The sequence below is a fragment of the Phalangium opilio genome, unplaced genomic scaffold, assembly GCF_054372755.1.
Source record: "Phalangium opilio isolate 3A_F unplaced genomic scaffold, DU_Popi_V2 ptg000014l_1, whole genome shotgun sequence".
Classification (NCBI taxonomy): Eukaryota; Metazoa; Arthropoda; class Arachnida; order Opiliones; family Phalangiidae; genus Phalangium; species Phalangium opilio.
Window position 1 is genome coordinate 3024831 of NW_028324149.1, and position 16983 is coordinate 3041813.

The 16983-nt window shown below is 39.1% G+C and overlaps 1 protein-coding gene and 1 long non-coding RNA gene across 2 annotated transcripts in view; one reads left to right on the forward strand and one right to left on the reverse strand.

The window, feature by feature from the left end:
* Positions 1-16983, reverse strand: part of LOC149705103 (uncharacterized) — a 105072-nt gene that overhangs the window by 11481 nt on the left and 76608 nt on the right. The window contains exon 5 of the mRNA XM_089865647.1: positions 8756-8961. Within this exon, the coding sequence (XP_089721773.1) occupies positions 8756-8961 (206 nt within the window). The remainder of the gene's footprint in view (positions 1-8755; positions 8962-16983) is intronic.
* Positions 13669-14138, forward strand: LOC149705104 (uncharacterized). The gene is made up of 2 exons (XR_016381523.1): positions 13669-13772; positions 13855-14138. It is a non-coding gene; the product is annotated as an uncharacterized LOC149705104 (long non-coding RNA).

Genomic DNA, 16983 nt, shown 5'->3' on the forward strand with positions numbered 1-16983 from the left:
TTGTCTTGGGCTTTGGCTAATTGAGGCCTATCGAAAATCTCTGTCAAATTAAAGTCTACTACCGCAGAGTTTGAATCAGCTCGTTTGACAGCGGAAATACAAATCGAGGGGCAAGGCCGGCTAATGTTATCCTCAAACGCGTCTGGGTCATCAGCATCGTCTAGATCTCTAGGGTCTGTAATTGGGTGTCGGGAAAGTGCGTCTGCGACTTTGTTATCGACACCTTTCCGGTGCTTAACCTCAAACGTAAAACCTTGTAGCTGGATAGCCCATCTAGTGAGTTTAGACGAAGAGTCTTTCATACGACGTAACCATTGGAGAGCACTACTATCTGTGATTAGGGTGAATCCAATACCTTCAAGGTAATGTCGGAACTTATTTACTGACCATACTACAGCTAGGAGTTCGCGTTCTGTGGCATGATACCTAGTTTGGGCTGGCTGAAGCTTGCGGCTAGCGTACGCGACTACTTGTTCTGTTCCCTTTATGTCTGTCTGAAATAGAACAGCTCCTAGGCCTATCATGCTAGCATCAGTCTGTAGAAAGAATGGCATTTGATAGTTGGGTAACTTCAAAATAGGGGCAGAAATTAACCTTTGTTTCAGAGTTTGAAAGCTCTCCTCGTGAGACGAGGTCCATTCAAATAAGGCATCTTTCCTAGTTAACTTAACTAAAGGGTCAGAAAGGTCAGCGAAATCGCGTATAAATTCTCTGTACCAACCAGCACAACCGAGGAACGCGCGAACGTCAGTGGCGTTTGAGGGCCTAGGATATTCGGAAATCGCGCGTACCTTTGAGGGGTCAACTTGTATACCGGAGGCGGAAACCACGTGTCCCAAAAACAATATTTCCGCGCGGAAAAATTGGCATTTATCGGGCCTACAAGTAAGACCAGAGTCACGCAATTTGTTTAAAACATGACGAAGATGAACGCGATGTTCATTTAGGGTTTTGGAATAAACCAAAATATCATCAATGTAAATTAACACGAATTTACCCAAATCGTCCTCAAAGATTAGACCCATACATCGTTGGAAGGTAGCCGGGGAATTTCTGAGGCCGAAAGGCAAAACATTGAACTCAAATAATCCGCGATGTGTTACTACTGCGGTTAAAGGTTTCGCGGCTTCGTCCAGTTCTAATTGCCAAAAAGCATCTTTTAGGTCAATAACTGAAAAATAACTAGCGCCTTCAAGTAAATTAATTTCGTCCCTAATTATGGGTAGGGGGAAAGCATCGGGTACTGTGCGTTCATTAAGTTTCCTGAAATCCCCACAAACTCTTGGTATCGGGGTAGTTTTCTTGCCTACTAACAAAAGAGGGGATGAATAGGGCGAAAAGCTTTTACGAATGATACCTTTCTTTAGCATGGCTTCAAGTTGAGTGTCAACAATTGCTTTGCGAGCTGGGGATAAAGGGTAAGCTCGGGATTTAAAAGGTTCGGGTGAATTGAGAACAATTTTATGTTTCAATAGGGTGCATCGACCAGGTTCTCCCGTAAAAACCTCGGGAAAGTCCGAGATTAGCTCGGCTACTTCGGATTCAAATGACGTGGTCACTGGCTTCGCCAACGCGGGAAGTTTTGGGGAAATGGGCGTGTTTGAAACGGCCTCGCAAGCGGCGGAGGGATCCTCATTGTTTCGCGACAAAAGCAGTTCGGGTTGTGTTAAACATGATAAATTTTGTGTGTTGGCCATTGGGTACGCCGTAGGATCATTTCCAAAATAAAACATATTAGAATGGGGATTCGCGTATATTAGCGTGAATTCTGAAAAATCCCATCCCAACACAACATCGCTGTCAACGGTATTAGATACTGCGAAAACGTAATTCCAAGACCGTCCTGCTATTGTGATTTTTAGCGCGGCTTCACCGATAATGTGGAAAGGGGTTAGATCCGCATTATTCATCTTAGGTCCCGACCAAGGGCGCAACTTATCATGTTTCCCACGTGCTTTTCCCCATAATGAAGTGGATATGGCCGATATTTCAGCGCCACTATCTAAGACTGCTAATCCCTTAAAATTTCCTAAAGTGATTTCTACCTGTGGGCGGTGCGCTGCTACTCTCACTGTATTTTTAGGAGAAGTTTGGTCATCAGGGCCACTGGGATATTCTAACGGGAGGTTATGCCAAGAAGTGTCGTCAGGAGGAGAAGAACCTATAGGGGCAAAGGAATGACTTCGCGGCGTCATTTCGGCGCTATCGAGCGCGGATTGAATTAATCCCGAAATCTGTGACGTAGGTTCCGAATCTAAAGGCGTCGTAGTTATAGTAGCTACTGCTCCTGAGGATCTAGGGTTATTTTCGCTTGGCCTAGAGCCATTTCTACGCTTATTACGACACTGAAACGATTTGTGTCCAAGTTCGTGGCATTTATTGCACTGAACTACCTTATTGGCATCCCTAGCTTGGTTTGTGTTTTGATTTCTATTTCCTTGAGTCGAATGACTATCTTTTGGAGGAAATGTACCCTGAGAAGAGTTCTTTGCAACCGGAGGGGGTTGTGGAGTATGCCTAGCTTTGTTTTGATTTTGTACCCTAGAATTTCGTGAAGAACGACTATCAAAAGCCTGGCAACGTTTCCAAAGATTTTCCGCTTTCTGAGCGCTTTCTTGGAGATCAATTAATCGAGGATTATCTGCCAATTTCATAAACGGAATCAAATGTGGATTTAAACTATCAACAATGCGAGTCACTACGTCTTTAGGGGTCATTATAGGGTCATATTGTAAACATAAACGTTCCATTTCAAGAATAAAACTTAGGACAGGTTCATCCTCACGTTGTTTACGTTTGTTTAGCTTGTTAAGAAGCTGATCCTTATAATCTATTCCTATAAATGCTCTACAAAAATGTTCCTTAAACTCAGCCCACGTCGGGATACTGCGCGCCATTCTATCAAACCAATAAAGGGTATCGCCTTCAAGCATCCTTTCAACCAGTCCCCTTAACTGAGGGTCAGTTAAGTTACAGATCCTCTGAAACCGTTCTGCCTCTGACAGAAAAACTAAAGGGTCTTTTCCCTGTGTAAATTTGGGAATTTGGGGAGCTTCGGGTCTGGCGTAGACGTTAGGAGGAACAAACGTCGGTGGGGGAACATTTAAATTGGGCAAATTGTTCAACATTTGACCGGTGCCATTGTTTGGCTGTACATTAGGACTAGCATTACTTGAATTATTTGAAACATTGGACGGTACATTAGTACCATTAGGACTAAAATTAGTACTAATATTGGGTACAGTGGTTGCTGGAATACCAGACGGAAATTGACCGCTTAATAAAGCTGTTATCAGGTTCAATTGTTGCTGGTTTTGTTGAGCGACTAAGGTCGTCATTAAAGAACCCATGCGATTAGCTATGTCGTCGGCAAGGGACGATTGAGTCGTAACTGGGGAAGTCGGTGTAGCAACCGTAATTAAACTAGTGGTACCCGTAGTTACGTTATTGGTCTGATTAACATTTCCGTTTCCAGAACCACTGGCTCCATTGTTATTAAACATTTTTAAATGTTTTAATGAATTCTGGGAATTCGTTTTACTTAAATTTAAATCAGAGTTACGCTCTGAGTCTATAATTTGATTTAAATCAGAGTTAAGCTCTGGGTCTACGCGTAAATCTAACTCAGAATTATGTTCTGAATCTACACTAGAATTTAAATCTAAATTATGATCTGAATTTTGATCAAAGTTCTCGTTAGAGAGAGAATAAATTTCCGTATCTTCGGACGAGACTAAATCTAAATTATCTTGATTTGTCACAGAACGAGATTGTGATCGCGTACAAGGCCTAACTTTATCCATAAACATGTATAAAAAATTGTCCTTGACTTAAAACCTTTGGTAAAAAGTATTGTCCAACCTGATTTGATGTTCTTGTAGCGTCCCGCAGTCCGCTGATAATTGGAAGGATCTTGATCACAGTCTCTTAGTTTCTTATGATCACAGTCTCTTAGTTTCTTATGATCACAGTCTCTTAGTTTCTTTTACGTGAAGATAGCATCGTTGTCCCGCAGTGCAACGTCGGAAATTCTGGATTCCAGGGGGTCTACGTCCGTCCCGCAGTCCGGTAGTAGATGAGAAGAGTTGGTCCGCAGTCCAACGTCAGGAATTTAAGGTTATTATTGTATACCGTCCCGCAGTCCGGCAACAGAGAATCGTCGATGGTGAGCAGCCTCGTCAAAGTTAAGTCGTGAAGATGCGTCGTAGCTGAGGAGCCCCGCAGGTCACCTCCCAACGAAAAAAAGCGGATCTTCGATCAGCGACAGAAAAAGACGACAGACACGGCGCTATGGGATCACCGTCGACAATCTGCATAACCTCAGGACCATCGGAAGAGTCCGGCGAAAAAGTTCATTTGGGCAGGCGTCTCGGGTAACCGAAAACGAAGCAAACGGCGCCTCCACCAAAGTTGTAGCGGGCGTTGGGGTTGTTAGGCCCCGGGACGGTTGGCTATGCCGTCGTCGACCGGATACAAACGAATTTAAAAATGAAAAGCCGTGGGGTAAAATATTCCAAAGAACTTTATTTACATGGTCCAGCGTGCATCTCTTTCAATATACAAAAAAGGAATCTCCTCTTCCTATGACCCACGTTTCCTTTTATACCCTTTCGCTTGGTCTAAGATGAGGGGGACCTCAGCGGTGTTTTTCCGTGTTAAAACCCGGGGAAAATAGGAAACGTGAATCTTACAAACATCGGAAGATTTTCGTGGTGAGTCATGGGAGGAACCAAAGCTTTATCAGAAGTATATAATAAGTGGCAAAAGTGCCTTGTTACAAATGTTGCTTTGAGGTAAAAACGGCGCGTAACAAATTTTTACTGACGATATAAAGGGCGCTGTACGCCATAAGGTTATCTATATAATTATTGTAAGACACGTTTTCTATCACGTATGTCGTTGGTTGAAGCGAAAAGAAAACCTTTTGAAAGCTTAGGCGCGTCTTAAGAAATATTTGGGTTCACTTAAGCGTCTCTAAGCCTACAACGTACTTGCGGCTGCTTCGCCAATAATAAAGTCCCTTAGCCTATAACGCGCCTATTTCCATTACTTTCTTCCGCGATGCCAGTCGGGAAATTCATTTTTTTCGATGCTTCCTACATCCACCAATCGCTAGATGAAATGGTTGAACCTGGTTCAATCCGGTTCACCAAACTTTCCATCTTCGTGGAGAATTCATTGGGAACTGAAACCACGCTAGCCTACTGTATCTCTCCCTTGACCCTATTTGCATGCCCATTTTGTTCTTGTTTGTTGCCAATGATAATTCGCTACGGTAGACAAATACTTACACATCATAGGGTTATTGTTCAAAACTATCTTCATATTTTACAACCGTGGAATGGTGATTTTATGATTGGAAGAGAATTAGCCTAGTGAGCTGGATTAATCAATTTAACCATCTGATCTAGGTAAACCTGATGATCAAATTGCTTAGATGTTGGTGGGGGTAAAAAGGGTTTCTTTTTTCTTCGAGAGGTTTCTCATGGGGGTTCCAAAGAGTGCTTGTAGATGTATGTATACATCTATAGCGTCCATATTTTCGCTTACAATGTTTTGGGGGTTCGCGCTCTCCGTTCCGTTCAGGTGTTTGGGTTATATATAATGCTTGGGAGGCTGCCAGTGACAATCTAGGGGGTTTTGATCGATGACGTAACGTTTATAGGACATGCCTCGAGTTATGAATTGTTCGCCAGAAGTGCCAGGACCCAGAAATTTATTGCTCGACTCTTCGGTTTCGCTCCTACGCGCCTTAAAGGTATCAACAACGTTAAGATGAAACTATATATCCCTACGTTATTCGCTTCCCGCTTACACCGGAAGAAAGTCATAAGAAGTACTAACATAATACGAAAACTAGCTTTCTTGGAGTAATAATACATAATTTAAATTAAAGGATACTATTTCGATTAAAATTATTTAAGATACAGTAATATAAATTAAAAATATATAGAGTTAATTAAGGGCTACAAACTGGTACAAATTAAATTAAAATCGCACCACAATTTACGAAGTTACGGTAATTTTAAAATTTGAAGTTCGTCCCGTAGGAAAAGCATTACCCTGGTGGGTAGCTTCTCCCTGAGCACTGGTGCGCGGCAGTGTAAACATTTCTACAGGGTAGTGGGTGGATTTTTTGCGGATGATATTTTTGTTGTTGCTGAATCGCGGGTAGGGCTGCAAGCCATTTTGGATATTTGTGGGTCCTACGCAGCGGAATATGGGTTGGCTTTTAGCCCAGATAAATGTGTAGTCCTCGAAAATAGTTTGCCTTTTGAGAGGGGGTCCGATCCTGTTTTCCTGCAAGGTTGCGTATTAGCAGAAGTGACTGAGGTAACCTACCTAGGTGTAAAGGTATCGAATAGGGGGAAGTTTTTGGAACCGCAGGAAAGTATTGTGATGGCTAAGGCCAACCGTCTGGCTGGTGCCATAAAGCACAAGGGGTACCACTCGTACAATAAGTACAATGTTATGAGGACACTATGGAAGGCTGTCGCGGTTCCGGCGTTAACCTACGCGAATGAGGTTATGTGTTTCTCGTCTAATACGAGTCGTCGTCTTAATCAGGCTCAATTTACCGTGGGTAAGGCCGCGTTGGGGGGTAACTTTATTACATCGTATGCCGCTGTCAAGGGTGAAATGGCCTGGTCTGCCTTCGAGGAGAGGGAGGCTAAAAGTAAGCTCCGCTATCTGGGTCGGTTATTGTTTATGGACGACATGCGCATTGCACAGCGGGTTTTTTGCTATATTCGAGCAATGCCCAGGAAAACTACCTGGCTAAAGCGCGTTGAGTTTTTTCACGAAAACTATGGTGCCGGAGTGTCCCGGAGCGCGGTTCAATCGTTACATGAGTGGTATGCCAAGGTAGATAAGGCTGTTGCTGAGTATTCTCAAGCACAATGGCGGAGGGATGTTGCTGACCATCCGAGTCTGAACCTGTATTCGTTAAAGGAAACACCGGGCATAGAACCTTTCTATGATAATTCCCTTGCTAGTGGGATGTTTTTCCTGGCCCGGACGGGGGCGTTAGCAACATCCGCTCGTCTTTCCCACATTTTTGATAAGGAGGTGGCCGGCTGTCCTCTCTGTGGGGAGGTCTTAGAGGACATCGAGCATGTAGTGCTGTTTTGTCCGGCCCTGGCACAAGCAAGAGCCCCGTACCTGAGGTTTGGGCCCATTACCCTGGCGGATAGCCTATCTCTCGGGGATAGGTCAAATATGGAAGTCATAACTATCACAAAAAGTATTTTAGCCAATTGGGCGAAATTGCGCCTTCTCTGCCCCATGCCCTATTAAAGGATTGAATCATATGTCGATCAGCTGTCATTGTACATAATTGTAAATAGTTTTCTTGTTGACTTTGTAACGTGTAAATATTAATTTAGTGTTTTTTTTATTGTACGACATTTAATGCTTTGTTTTAGTTTTTTTTATTTTCGGACCTGTGAACCCACGTTAGAGGGTTCCTCCCTGTTCCAAAAGGGATTTGTAATCAAAAGGGTCAATAAACCATTCATTCATTGGAACAACAGTAGGTTGTTTTCCCCTAAAAGTTGGCTTTCCAGAACAATTTTGTAAATATTTAAAAGTATTAAACCTTATCAGAAAAAGGACTCTAATCGTAAATTGCGTTAATGTCTGTCCATTTAGAGTAAATACGAAATTTTCTCGGGTGTCGAGTGATTATAGAAGGGTTTATTAAGAGGCCGAGTCACATCGAGTAATAGACTTTTGAATATAGTAATACGCGCGCCTATAGCTATGGGTCGGTGGTGCAAAAACGCAAAAAGCGCGTTCCGCCTAAATGCTTAGGAAGAAAAGAAGACGCGTGGAGAGTGGATCAAGGGAGCTCTCGCTTCTGATAGGCCCGATACGAGAAGAGAAAGATTGGCTTAATGCGTTAAGCAATTAAGTTCGAGACTCAACTTCAGGCTATACCATACTTAGACGCGCGACAAAAACTAAGATAAATGAAGCCCAAGTAGCCCGCGCGCGCATTTTCAACTTTCAAACAAGGCTTAACCTTTAACACCGCGTGGCTTGTGTACGTATAAAAAGAAACATAACTAGAACAGCTTGTTGAGAGATTTTTAAATTTTAAAAAAAATCATGTCGTGATTCATGGCTTTACTCCATTTTTAATTTAATTTAATTAAGTAATTAATAAGAATTTGTTAATGATATTTTGAAAGGTTAGCGAGCGTTTCAAAGATAAAACAAAAAAATACGCTCCCTTTAAATTAAACCTAAGTTCAAATTAACTATCTTTGATCTTTCAATGGGTACTTAATTTTACGGAATACCAAGTCGCTTAAGATCTCGACGAAGTATATTTTGAAGAAAAAGAAACAAAGGCAAATAGAATTGACAGAAAATGAGGTGAATTACTTTAGTGCCCAGTATGATGGGTTTCGTAGTACCATATGTTCCATAAGTATGACATTTCCTATACAAGTTTGTAATGCTAGAGACTTACAGCTCGAGCTAGCTCGAGAACGACAAGCGAAAGTTAACTACACTCGGTTAATTTTGCAGTTAATCTTATTATTATTTAGTCAGTGTACTAAGCCATTGACAGCGCCAGAATTTATGATTTACGTCACTTCATGTCAAGCTCTCGGTAACCAGTGACAAACTTACGGAACATATCTTATGAAATACAAACATTTCCGGTTTGCAGACAACATGGCGTACGTGGCAATACCTCACTTTCCGTTATTTGCATTCGCTATTGATAAAATAATAGTGGACTTACGTCTAGGTTGACTCCTTTCAAGTTGTATTTCTGCGCGGGAGGATAATCGCTCGGAAGATATCGATAAAACTCGACGTTATTTTTATACCATTTGACCGAGTAGAGAAGATCTCCCTCCAAATTGTAAGTGCAGTTCAACCAAAAGGGATTGCCTAAGATGACTGCAGTCGGCACGTCGATCCGAACCAAACGCAATCCAAAGATTCCTGTAAGAGAGAAATAAATAAAAGACCATTAAAGTATTCCGCTATTTACAAGATTAAACTCAAACTCTTATCCTCCACCTCTACTAATACACCCTTCGAACAAAACTATATACTCCAAAAGAAAACTCGAGAAAAAACCTCGATTTTTAGACATAACGTAAGAGCTACGTTTAAGCCAAGTTTCTTTACGAACTATTATAAGTAACAACACAAGTATAAGTATGACTGTTGAAAATGTTTGTGAAAGCAACCCATGCATGGTACCTCAGGCAATTGATAAAATATCCCTGTCTATAAAGTGATAGGGTATTAAGAAATTTAGTGTAGAATAGATTAATGTCTCCTTTTAGGTAAAAAGTTCCAAAAATAGATCAAAAGTTGAAAAACCGAATAAGAAGATGATAAAGAAGATATAAAGAATTGAAAAAGTTTCAATGTAAAAGCGGTAAAATAAAGTTTGCAAAAAAACTACATATTATTTTTAACGCGAGTTTGTTTTTGCCGTTAAATATTTGAAAATATTTCTAAAGTTCAAATTCTTGTACGCCATGTACTGAGGCGACCTATTGAATATTATATATGTACTTGGCTATCCTACATCTTTTTGAAGTTTACGCTAATGCAACCGATAGAAAAAGGCGTACGTAACAAACTGAAAAAGTTATAAAAACCAAAGAAATCGAATAAAAGTTCCTGATCCAATGAAGAAACGGCCAACAAGATTACATTATTTATTATATACGGATATGATCGTAAAAAGTTCATTCAATACGGGCTTGAACCTCGCGTTCCTTCGCACGCATCGAGAACCTAGAAACTACAGTTGGCAGTTCAGGAAATATACGACTTTCAAACCAAGTGTTGTCAACAACAACTTCATTGAATAAAATATTTCAAAACTATTCCTATATCAAGTGATATATTGTACTTCAAATCCAAGCACCCATAAAAACATCTTGTGTTTTTATTTTTTTTTGGTTATGTCTTCTTGTCGCCAATGAATACTAGTTCATAAGATATGTTTTCCATAAGTTTGTCACTGGTCCTTAGAAACTGGAGCTTGTCATGAAGTGACGTGGGTCATAGATTAGGGTTAAAGCGACGCCTGGTGAGGCTCAGTACAGACTAAATAGAAGGAAGATGAACTGAAAAACCTTCTTACATTGGGACTAAAATTTAACATAAATAATTTAATATTTAATTAAAGAGTTTCTTGATTAGATATTCATAAAGGAAATCCAATATTTTAGTTAAATTCTTAATTCTTAACACGATGCTGGAAGCATATTTCAAAACACAAAAGTTGGCAGCGAGTAAATAGGGCAAGCGCGTCACGTCTGTACAGAATATTAATTCTGACGAAAAATAAAAATGAAAACTTGCCAACTTAGAATATTCCATTTCCGTGGCCAAAACTCAAGCTGTCCCTACTTATCGACCCTGGCCGCTGCAAATGCAACGTTTTTAATCCTTAAGAAATACTTGGATCTTCCCAGGGTTTCTCGCGATGAACCCAAATGACAAGATATTATTTCAAACCATTATATCGAGGTGAAGTAAATTGCCTGGCTCATCTTGTTTTCAACAAACAAACCAAGAGACAAACAGCGTAGATGAACTAAGCCACGGCTAACTAGAGCAAAACGTTGAAAATGGTTACATGGCCGTTATATTTTAATGATGGACTCCATCAAAACACTCGGGTCCTGCAGGGCGACGAATGAAAATCCTTCATTTTTACGACCGGTCAGTGTACTTTAAACAGATTAATTCGTAAAGAAAGGTAACTAGGTATAAGTTTGGAGACAAAAATTCTTATGCAAGCTCACAACCAATCGCTAACCCTTATTTCCGCTCTCGCTTACCACATGACTAAATAGGAAAAGGTTTACTGAGGTATTATATAGCTTCTCATTGCATTCAAAGAAAAGCTGAACCTGCGCAGTGACCCTCCGAATACGAACATTACCGCGCAGACACACTCGTAGATTCAACAAACCGATTACTATGTTGAGTCCCACTGAACACCCTCACCCTCGTTTTTCCCCTGCTTTAACCACACTTTAAATTAATCCTAATAAAACACAATGCGTTTCGGTTTAAAATCAGACACCCATAGGCCCTAGTTACTGGTTGAATATCTCGTTTAATAGAAATGGTCCATTTAAAACAAAACCCTTTATCCTCATTATTCAAAACTTATTCCGATGCTAATTAGCCCAATCATCTTTACAAGTACTTTATTAACGTATTATTACGTCATTAACTTATGTACGTTTGAAAAATTATTTTTAGAATTAGCTCGTAACTCCGGGATTAATATTTAAATGCGGGCGTCTGAAAGTCTTTGAAACTTCTCGTATCCATCTTTAAAAACTTTGAATATTATAAAGTTAATTTTCCTCGCCACACCCAGCGGCAGCAGAAGTCCTAAATTGAACGATTCTCCTTTCTAGACGTTCGTGTAGTCGTAGTCTCTCTTAAAATTTGAAGATCTACTTTAATTTTGGTTGCGTGTAATATACGTGTATATTTTCAAAAGGGAAATAGGAAGGGGGGGGGGCTTGTATTTTTATAAAACGTCGAAAAAGGAAAAATATTCCTCGAGTTGCAAAACCCCAAAATATCGTTTGCTTTTAGGCATTTACAGCGGTATAAAATTTTAGTGGAAAATGAGAGGTCGGATATTATATTGAAACATCATGAACCTTTCCTTCGCGAGTACATTAATATTGGTTTTTAAACTTTTTAAATTACCGTCAGCTAGTGATTTCGGTAGGTTACCAATTAAGAAGTCTTTCGCTTTTCAAATTAACTCGCTCCTTAACACCAGTTTGGAAAGTATCCGACACCTCAATAGTCGACGAGAACAACGCGCGTGCGATAAATTATACAAAACCGCAAAGAACGCAATTCGCGTGTTTGAGAATTTCGAGTTTCCAAAATTATAGATTATTTCGATGAGAGTCGAGTGCGATTGTAACAGCACGTTAAAGCCTCGCCACTTAATAACAATTTCCGTAGAATATTTAAGACTATTTCCGTCTACCGTTGAAAAGGCCCATGATGAAAGTGGATAGCAAACAAGAGTTAAAATTAATACCACTTGTAGGCGAGAAGTTAAGCCTTTGAAATTTAAAAAGAACACGAATTTTGGCAAAGGCCTAACAAACGGATGGTAGTATAGAGGAATTTATTACGCGGTTCATAAGGGAATAGGCTACATTTGTCATTGTAACGTCCGGCTTCCGCTTGACTCTGAGCGCAAATGCCAATTGAACTGTTAATTCAAAACACTCGGAAATAATTGGTAACCTCGTTTTTACCATAAATATAAATTTAATTAGTTTTTTTCTTCAAATATAAATCGTAAAATTAGAACGTTCTACTCCAATTACTCCCATTCACGAAGTTGAAATAGTGTTTCAAAAATTTCCATTTATTCCTACGGGAATTCCGCCGGCCATCCCTAAGCCTTTGTGATGAACGTTAAGCCTTTGTTAGTTTGGTAACATTGCCATCATTGATCTCGGGATTGGAGTCCATCCACTAAAAGTATAAAACAACTCCTTAGCTTTTCAAAAATGGTGATAATTTTAAAAAGTCCAGGGGATTTTTCCTGGTATGGCTTGACTATAAGTTATTAGAAAGAAGAGCCTCGTTCTACCTTCGTCTTTAGTTTCCAGCGAGACGAGATAGGTAGAAAATATCTAGAGTGCGTCATTAGTTTTCTAAAGCTTAACTATAAACAAAACGGTGGTAGTTCCGGAGGTTGGGGGGGGGGTCGCCAAGGGAGGGTGTGTGACGATACACTTTAGGATATGGATACTAGTTGTTTTTACGGATTAAAAGAGCCGACAATGTTACAGGGAACGTTCGCTCTATGTCCAAAACTTTTCCATTATCCACGCTAAGCCTTGGCTTGGCTTGACTTTATTTTATCTGAGAAATTTATAAGCCAAAGTTCTATATATCTAACCACGCGATGGATTTGGTCTTCAGAGATTACAAAATACTACAGTCGTTGTGGTAGATGAAGCGGTTGAGATACAATATATGTCCAGTCTGGGTTTTTGCCATCATTTTGGGACCGTTAGCGCCCCAGCCCAAGTAATTTTATAATTTACAAAAATACCTTAACCATTTCATCTAAGGTGTTGTAACGCCATAAAGATTATATACTAAACTTGTTAGGTACAAACGAGAAACTTTGGGGTGTTTTAACAAATCCGTTATTTAGATGGTACACTCAGTTGCGAGGATTTAAGCTACAAGTTGATATCGCCAATCTAATTAAATATTAACCCGTTCTTTTTTATCTTAATTAGTATATATATTTGAGACGGGGAAAATTTCCTAAAACCTAAATTAGAACTTTTTAATGCGCTTACTAGTAAGTTAATTAATAAATTAGGTTTAAGGCTTACTTATGGTTATTATTTCACTTATATCCTTGCATATATTTTATCGATAATTTTTCTCAAACATTTTCTCGATCTGGGAGTAGGGTATAGATTACGACATAACCCTATAATACTTTCCATAAGTATCGGGATGAGAGAATGCAATTAATAAAGAGATTGCAGCGCCATCTTCACTTAAAAAACCTAACCTATAAACTGAAACGAATAAAAGGCATATCCTACCGCACTCGAGTTGGCTTACGTATAGAGATATAGATCACAGTAGGTCGTGGGTTCGTTTTCCAAAAAAAAACAAGTTGGGAAAACCAAAATATTACCTCTCCGAGTCAAGAGGTCTACTACTACAAAGTTATTTACCTAGATATGGAATTATTTCTCTTTTTTGAAGTAAAAATTTTCGAAATATTGAAGCAGTATTCCAAGCATAAAGAATATACAGTAAAGCAGACGACATTTTACATCCAATAAGGATAAATCTTGGACCCATGGAAATCAGTTAATGGCAAAAAGAACAGGAAATGAAGTCTACGCTTCAGCTGTTTACCCTATATTCTGATAGCTACATTCACAACTGGTTAGCAGTGTAAACACTATCGTCTCGTCTCACCTAAACAATATTCTTAGTTTGCCAACATGAGTGTTAACGTTAAATAATTAACTTATGATAATACCAAAGCTAAATTGTAGCTAGACGCACTGATAGTCAATGCGCACCATAAAGAGAATAAAAACTCTGTAGCTTAGCCCTACTAATCTAATTGCCAACATGATCTTTTCTTCTATTATAAAATCTTAACCTGATTATTTAAGAGTGTATTTAACTTTCGGCTCACTCTGAACCGTTCATGTCTCTTCATTTCAGACACGAAAATCAAAACCCAAAGTTTACATCACCTCAGGCCTCAATTATTTACTCTATATTTCACTAAGCTTATTGCAAGTAGTACTAGATATACCCGCCGGAGTCTAGTTCTTAGCTTTCTTCATAAAATTACTAAACCAAGGATTATTCTATATACAGATGTAGTATAGCTTTAGTAATTTATAAACAGCCATTTCAAATAATAATATTAGTAAAACTCTTTGGAATATTAAAATGAAACAGAGCTTTAAAGCTACAAAAGCACTAAATGCATCATAATTACGAAAAATATTTCATCATATTCACTTTATATTAAGGATAAAGGGAATATTATGGTTCTGTAGGATTTCTTTACACATCAAAACAAAACGAACTTCTAACGCAGCGCACTGCGGCACTAGTGTAATAACGGACGGACACACACAGACAATAACATAGACTGCTTTTTAACTCTTTCCGTATTAATTTTGAATTGAGAAACAAGATTATCTTAAATATTAAAATAAATATAATTAATATTTAATATTTTCTTCGTTAGTTATTCGCCTTATTGAACGTTACATCGTTTTAAAAAAGAACAATTAAACATTCTTGAGAGACCTGACTAATATTGGCGTTTGAAATGAAGCATACGCCCGTTGCGTCGCCTTACTCAAATAGGTAGTATATAAGGGTTTCGAATCGCAGCTATGGATAAGAACATCGCAATTGCGTGAACCTTGGCGGAAGACCCCGTCAATGGAAGGCTAGACGTTTCTCGTAACCCTAGCCGATCGCCGCGTATGTCTTAACCTTAAGGATGATGGTGGTGTTAGAAGCCAGGTGTGCAGACTGGTGTCCATGTGGGATGGACAAAGAATAGAAGATGGTGGTGTTTAGAAGCCAGTAAGTACAGACTGGTGTCCATGTGGGATGGACAAAGAATAGAAGATGGTGGTGTTTAGAAGCCAGTAAGTACAGACTGGTGTCCATGTGGAATGGACAAAGACGAGAAGGTGGTGGTGTTTAGAAGCCAGTAAGTACAGACTGGTGTCCGTCCATGTGGAATGGGCGAAAAACTAGAAGATGGTGGTGTTTAGAAGCCAATAAGTTCAGACTAGTGTCCATGTGGGGTGGACAAATGAACAGAGTTGTTAAACAGGCAATGGAGTAATAGCCTGTAAGTCGAATACAATTTCCGGGACTGTAAATGCGGTCTGGAAATTGAATATACGTTTGCTCCGATTTGCAAACTGCGAACGCGGTCACGTGGGTGTAACAACGGACAGACAGACACACAGACACACAGACAGACACACAGACACACAGACACACAGACACGTCGAAATTAGAACCTCTCCGTGACATACGTCACTCGGAGAGGTAAAAAATCCCCACCAGGGAACGCGGTTCTCTACAATATTACCAAGGACGCGTTTTCTCGTAGCAAATATCCTTGGGACCGTACTTACGAATGATATTATAGGGTTATGATTGTTGAATAATATTAGTTTTATAAGATGAAGCCCGAAGCTGGTCCGCATCTGCAATTTTGGGAGAGTAATGAGCTATCAGGTTTATGTTCGGATACCAGTAAATTATCGATAATTTCTGGGAATAACTTGGTAAGGCACGAAGAGCGAGCGAGTCTCTAAATTTTTCACATACATTTATCTTTTTCGATAATAGGTTAATTCTACTGGGAAATCTTAAGTTCACGGTGCAAGGGTTAGACATATGTGGGTAGCAAATACAGGGAAAGGTTCAAGAGGTGAAGCTTTTTTTAAATGTTGATTTTAGGCCTAGACAAGGTAAACTTTTTGAAATTGACGTGTCAGAAATGAGATTGCATTTAATTGGTATGAAAATATTTAGACTAATAAACCGATAATAAAACCAATCAAAAACCATTTAATCTAAAAAAAAAAATAGAAATAATTTTGCTGTTTAATGAATATTAGCATAAGCTCAAAACATTTATTCACCATAAGTATGACACTACCTATGACAAAGAAGTTACAAAGCTACAATAATTAAACTGTTTCATCCGATCAAAATTAGCCTTGCTTTCGGAAAGTTGCTTTAGATATATCGTTCTCTGAATTTTTTACTTTGAAGCTCGGATTTTGAGCTTAAAATCTCGGTAATGGTAGATATAGCCCGCTTTCATCTAAAAATAAAGCTAGCTACCCAGATACTGAATTTTTAATATTTTAAACTTTAAAACCTCGAAGCGGGCCCGAGCTTATTCGAGTACGAGTGACGCAAGTTCTAGAGCACATAATATCCGTAAAGAACAAGCTAGGTAGAAAGCTGGCCATGGTGGAGAAATGGGATTTCTTTACTTTTTTTCTCTCGTAATCTTTTATTAAATCATCTAGAGAGATTTTTAAAGTACAGCTTTCGAATTGCGTGTAGCAAAAAGGATCAGGCTTTTTTTTAATATTACCTAAGTGAGTAATTGTTTGTTCTTGGTTTTTTTATAAAGAAAGTGGTTTGGTTTTCAATTTAAGTAAATATTTTTTTTATTTTTTGAAATCAAGAAAGTGCTCAAGATCGTTGTCTGTCAGTGTAAGGATAATATTGTTAATGGAGTTACGATATGACCTTTTTATTTACTACTTAAACATGTATATATTAGCTAAGCACGTGACCAAAGAAGCTTAATATTTTTCTCAAACACGTGCTTGAATATCGATCACGAGATGAAATTAGAAGAAAAAAAATTTATTTCGCTTTCTTTTAAATATTCGACGC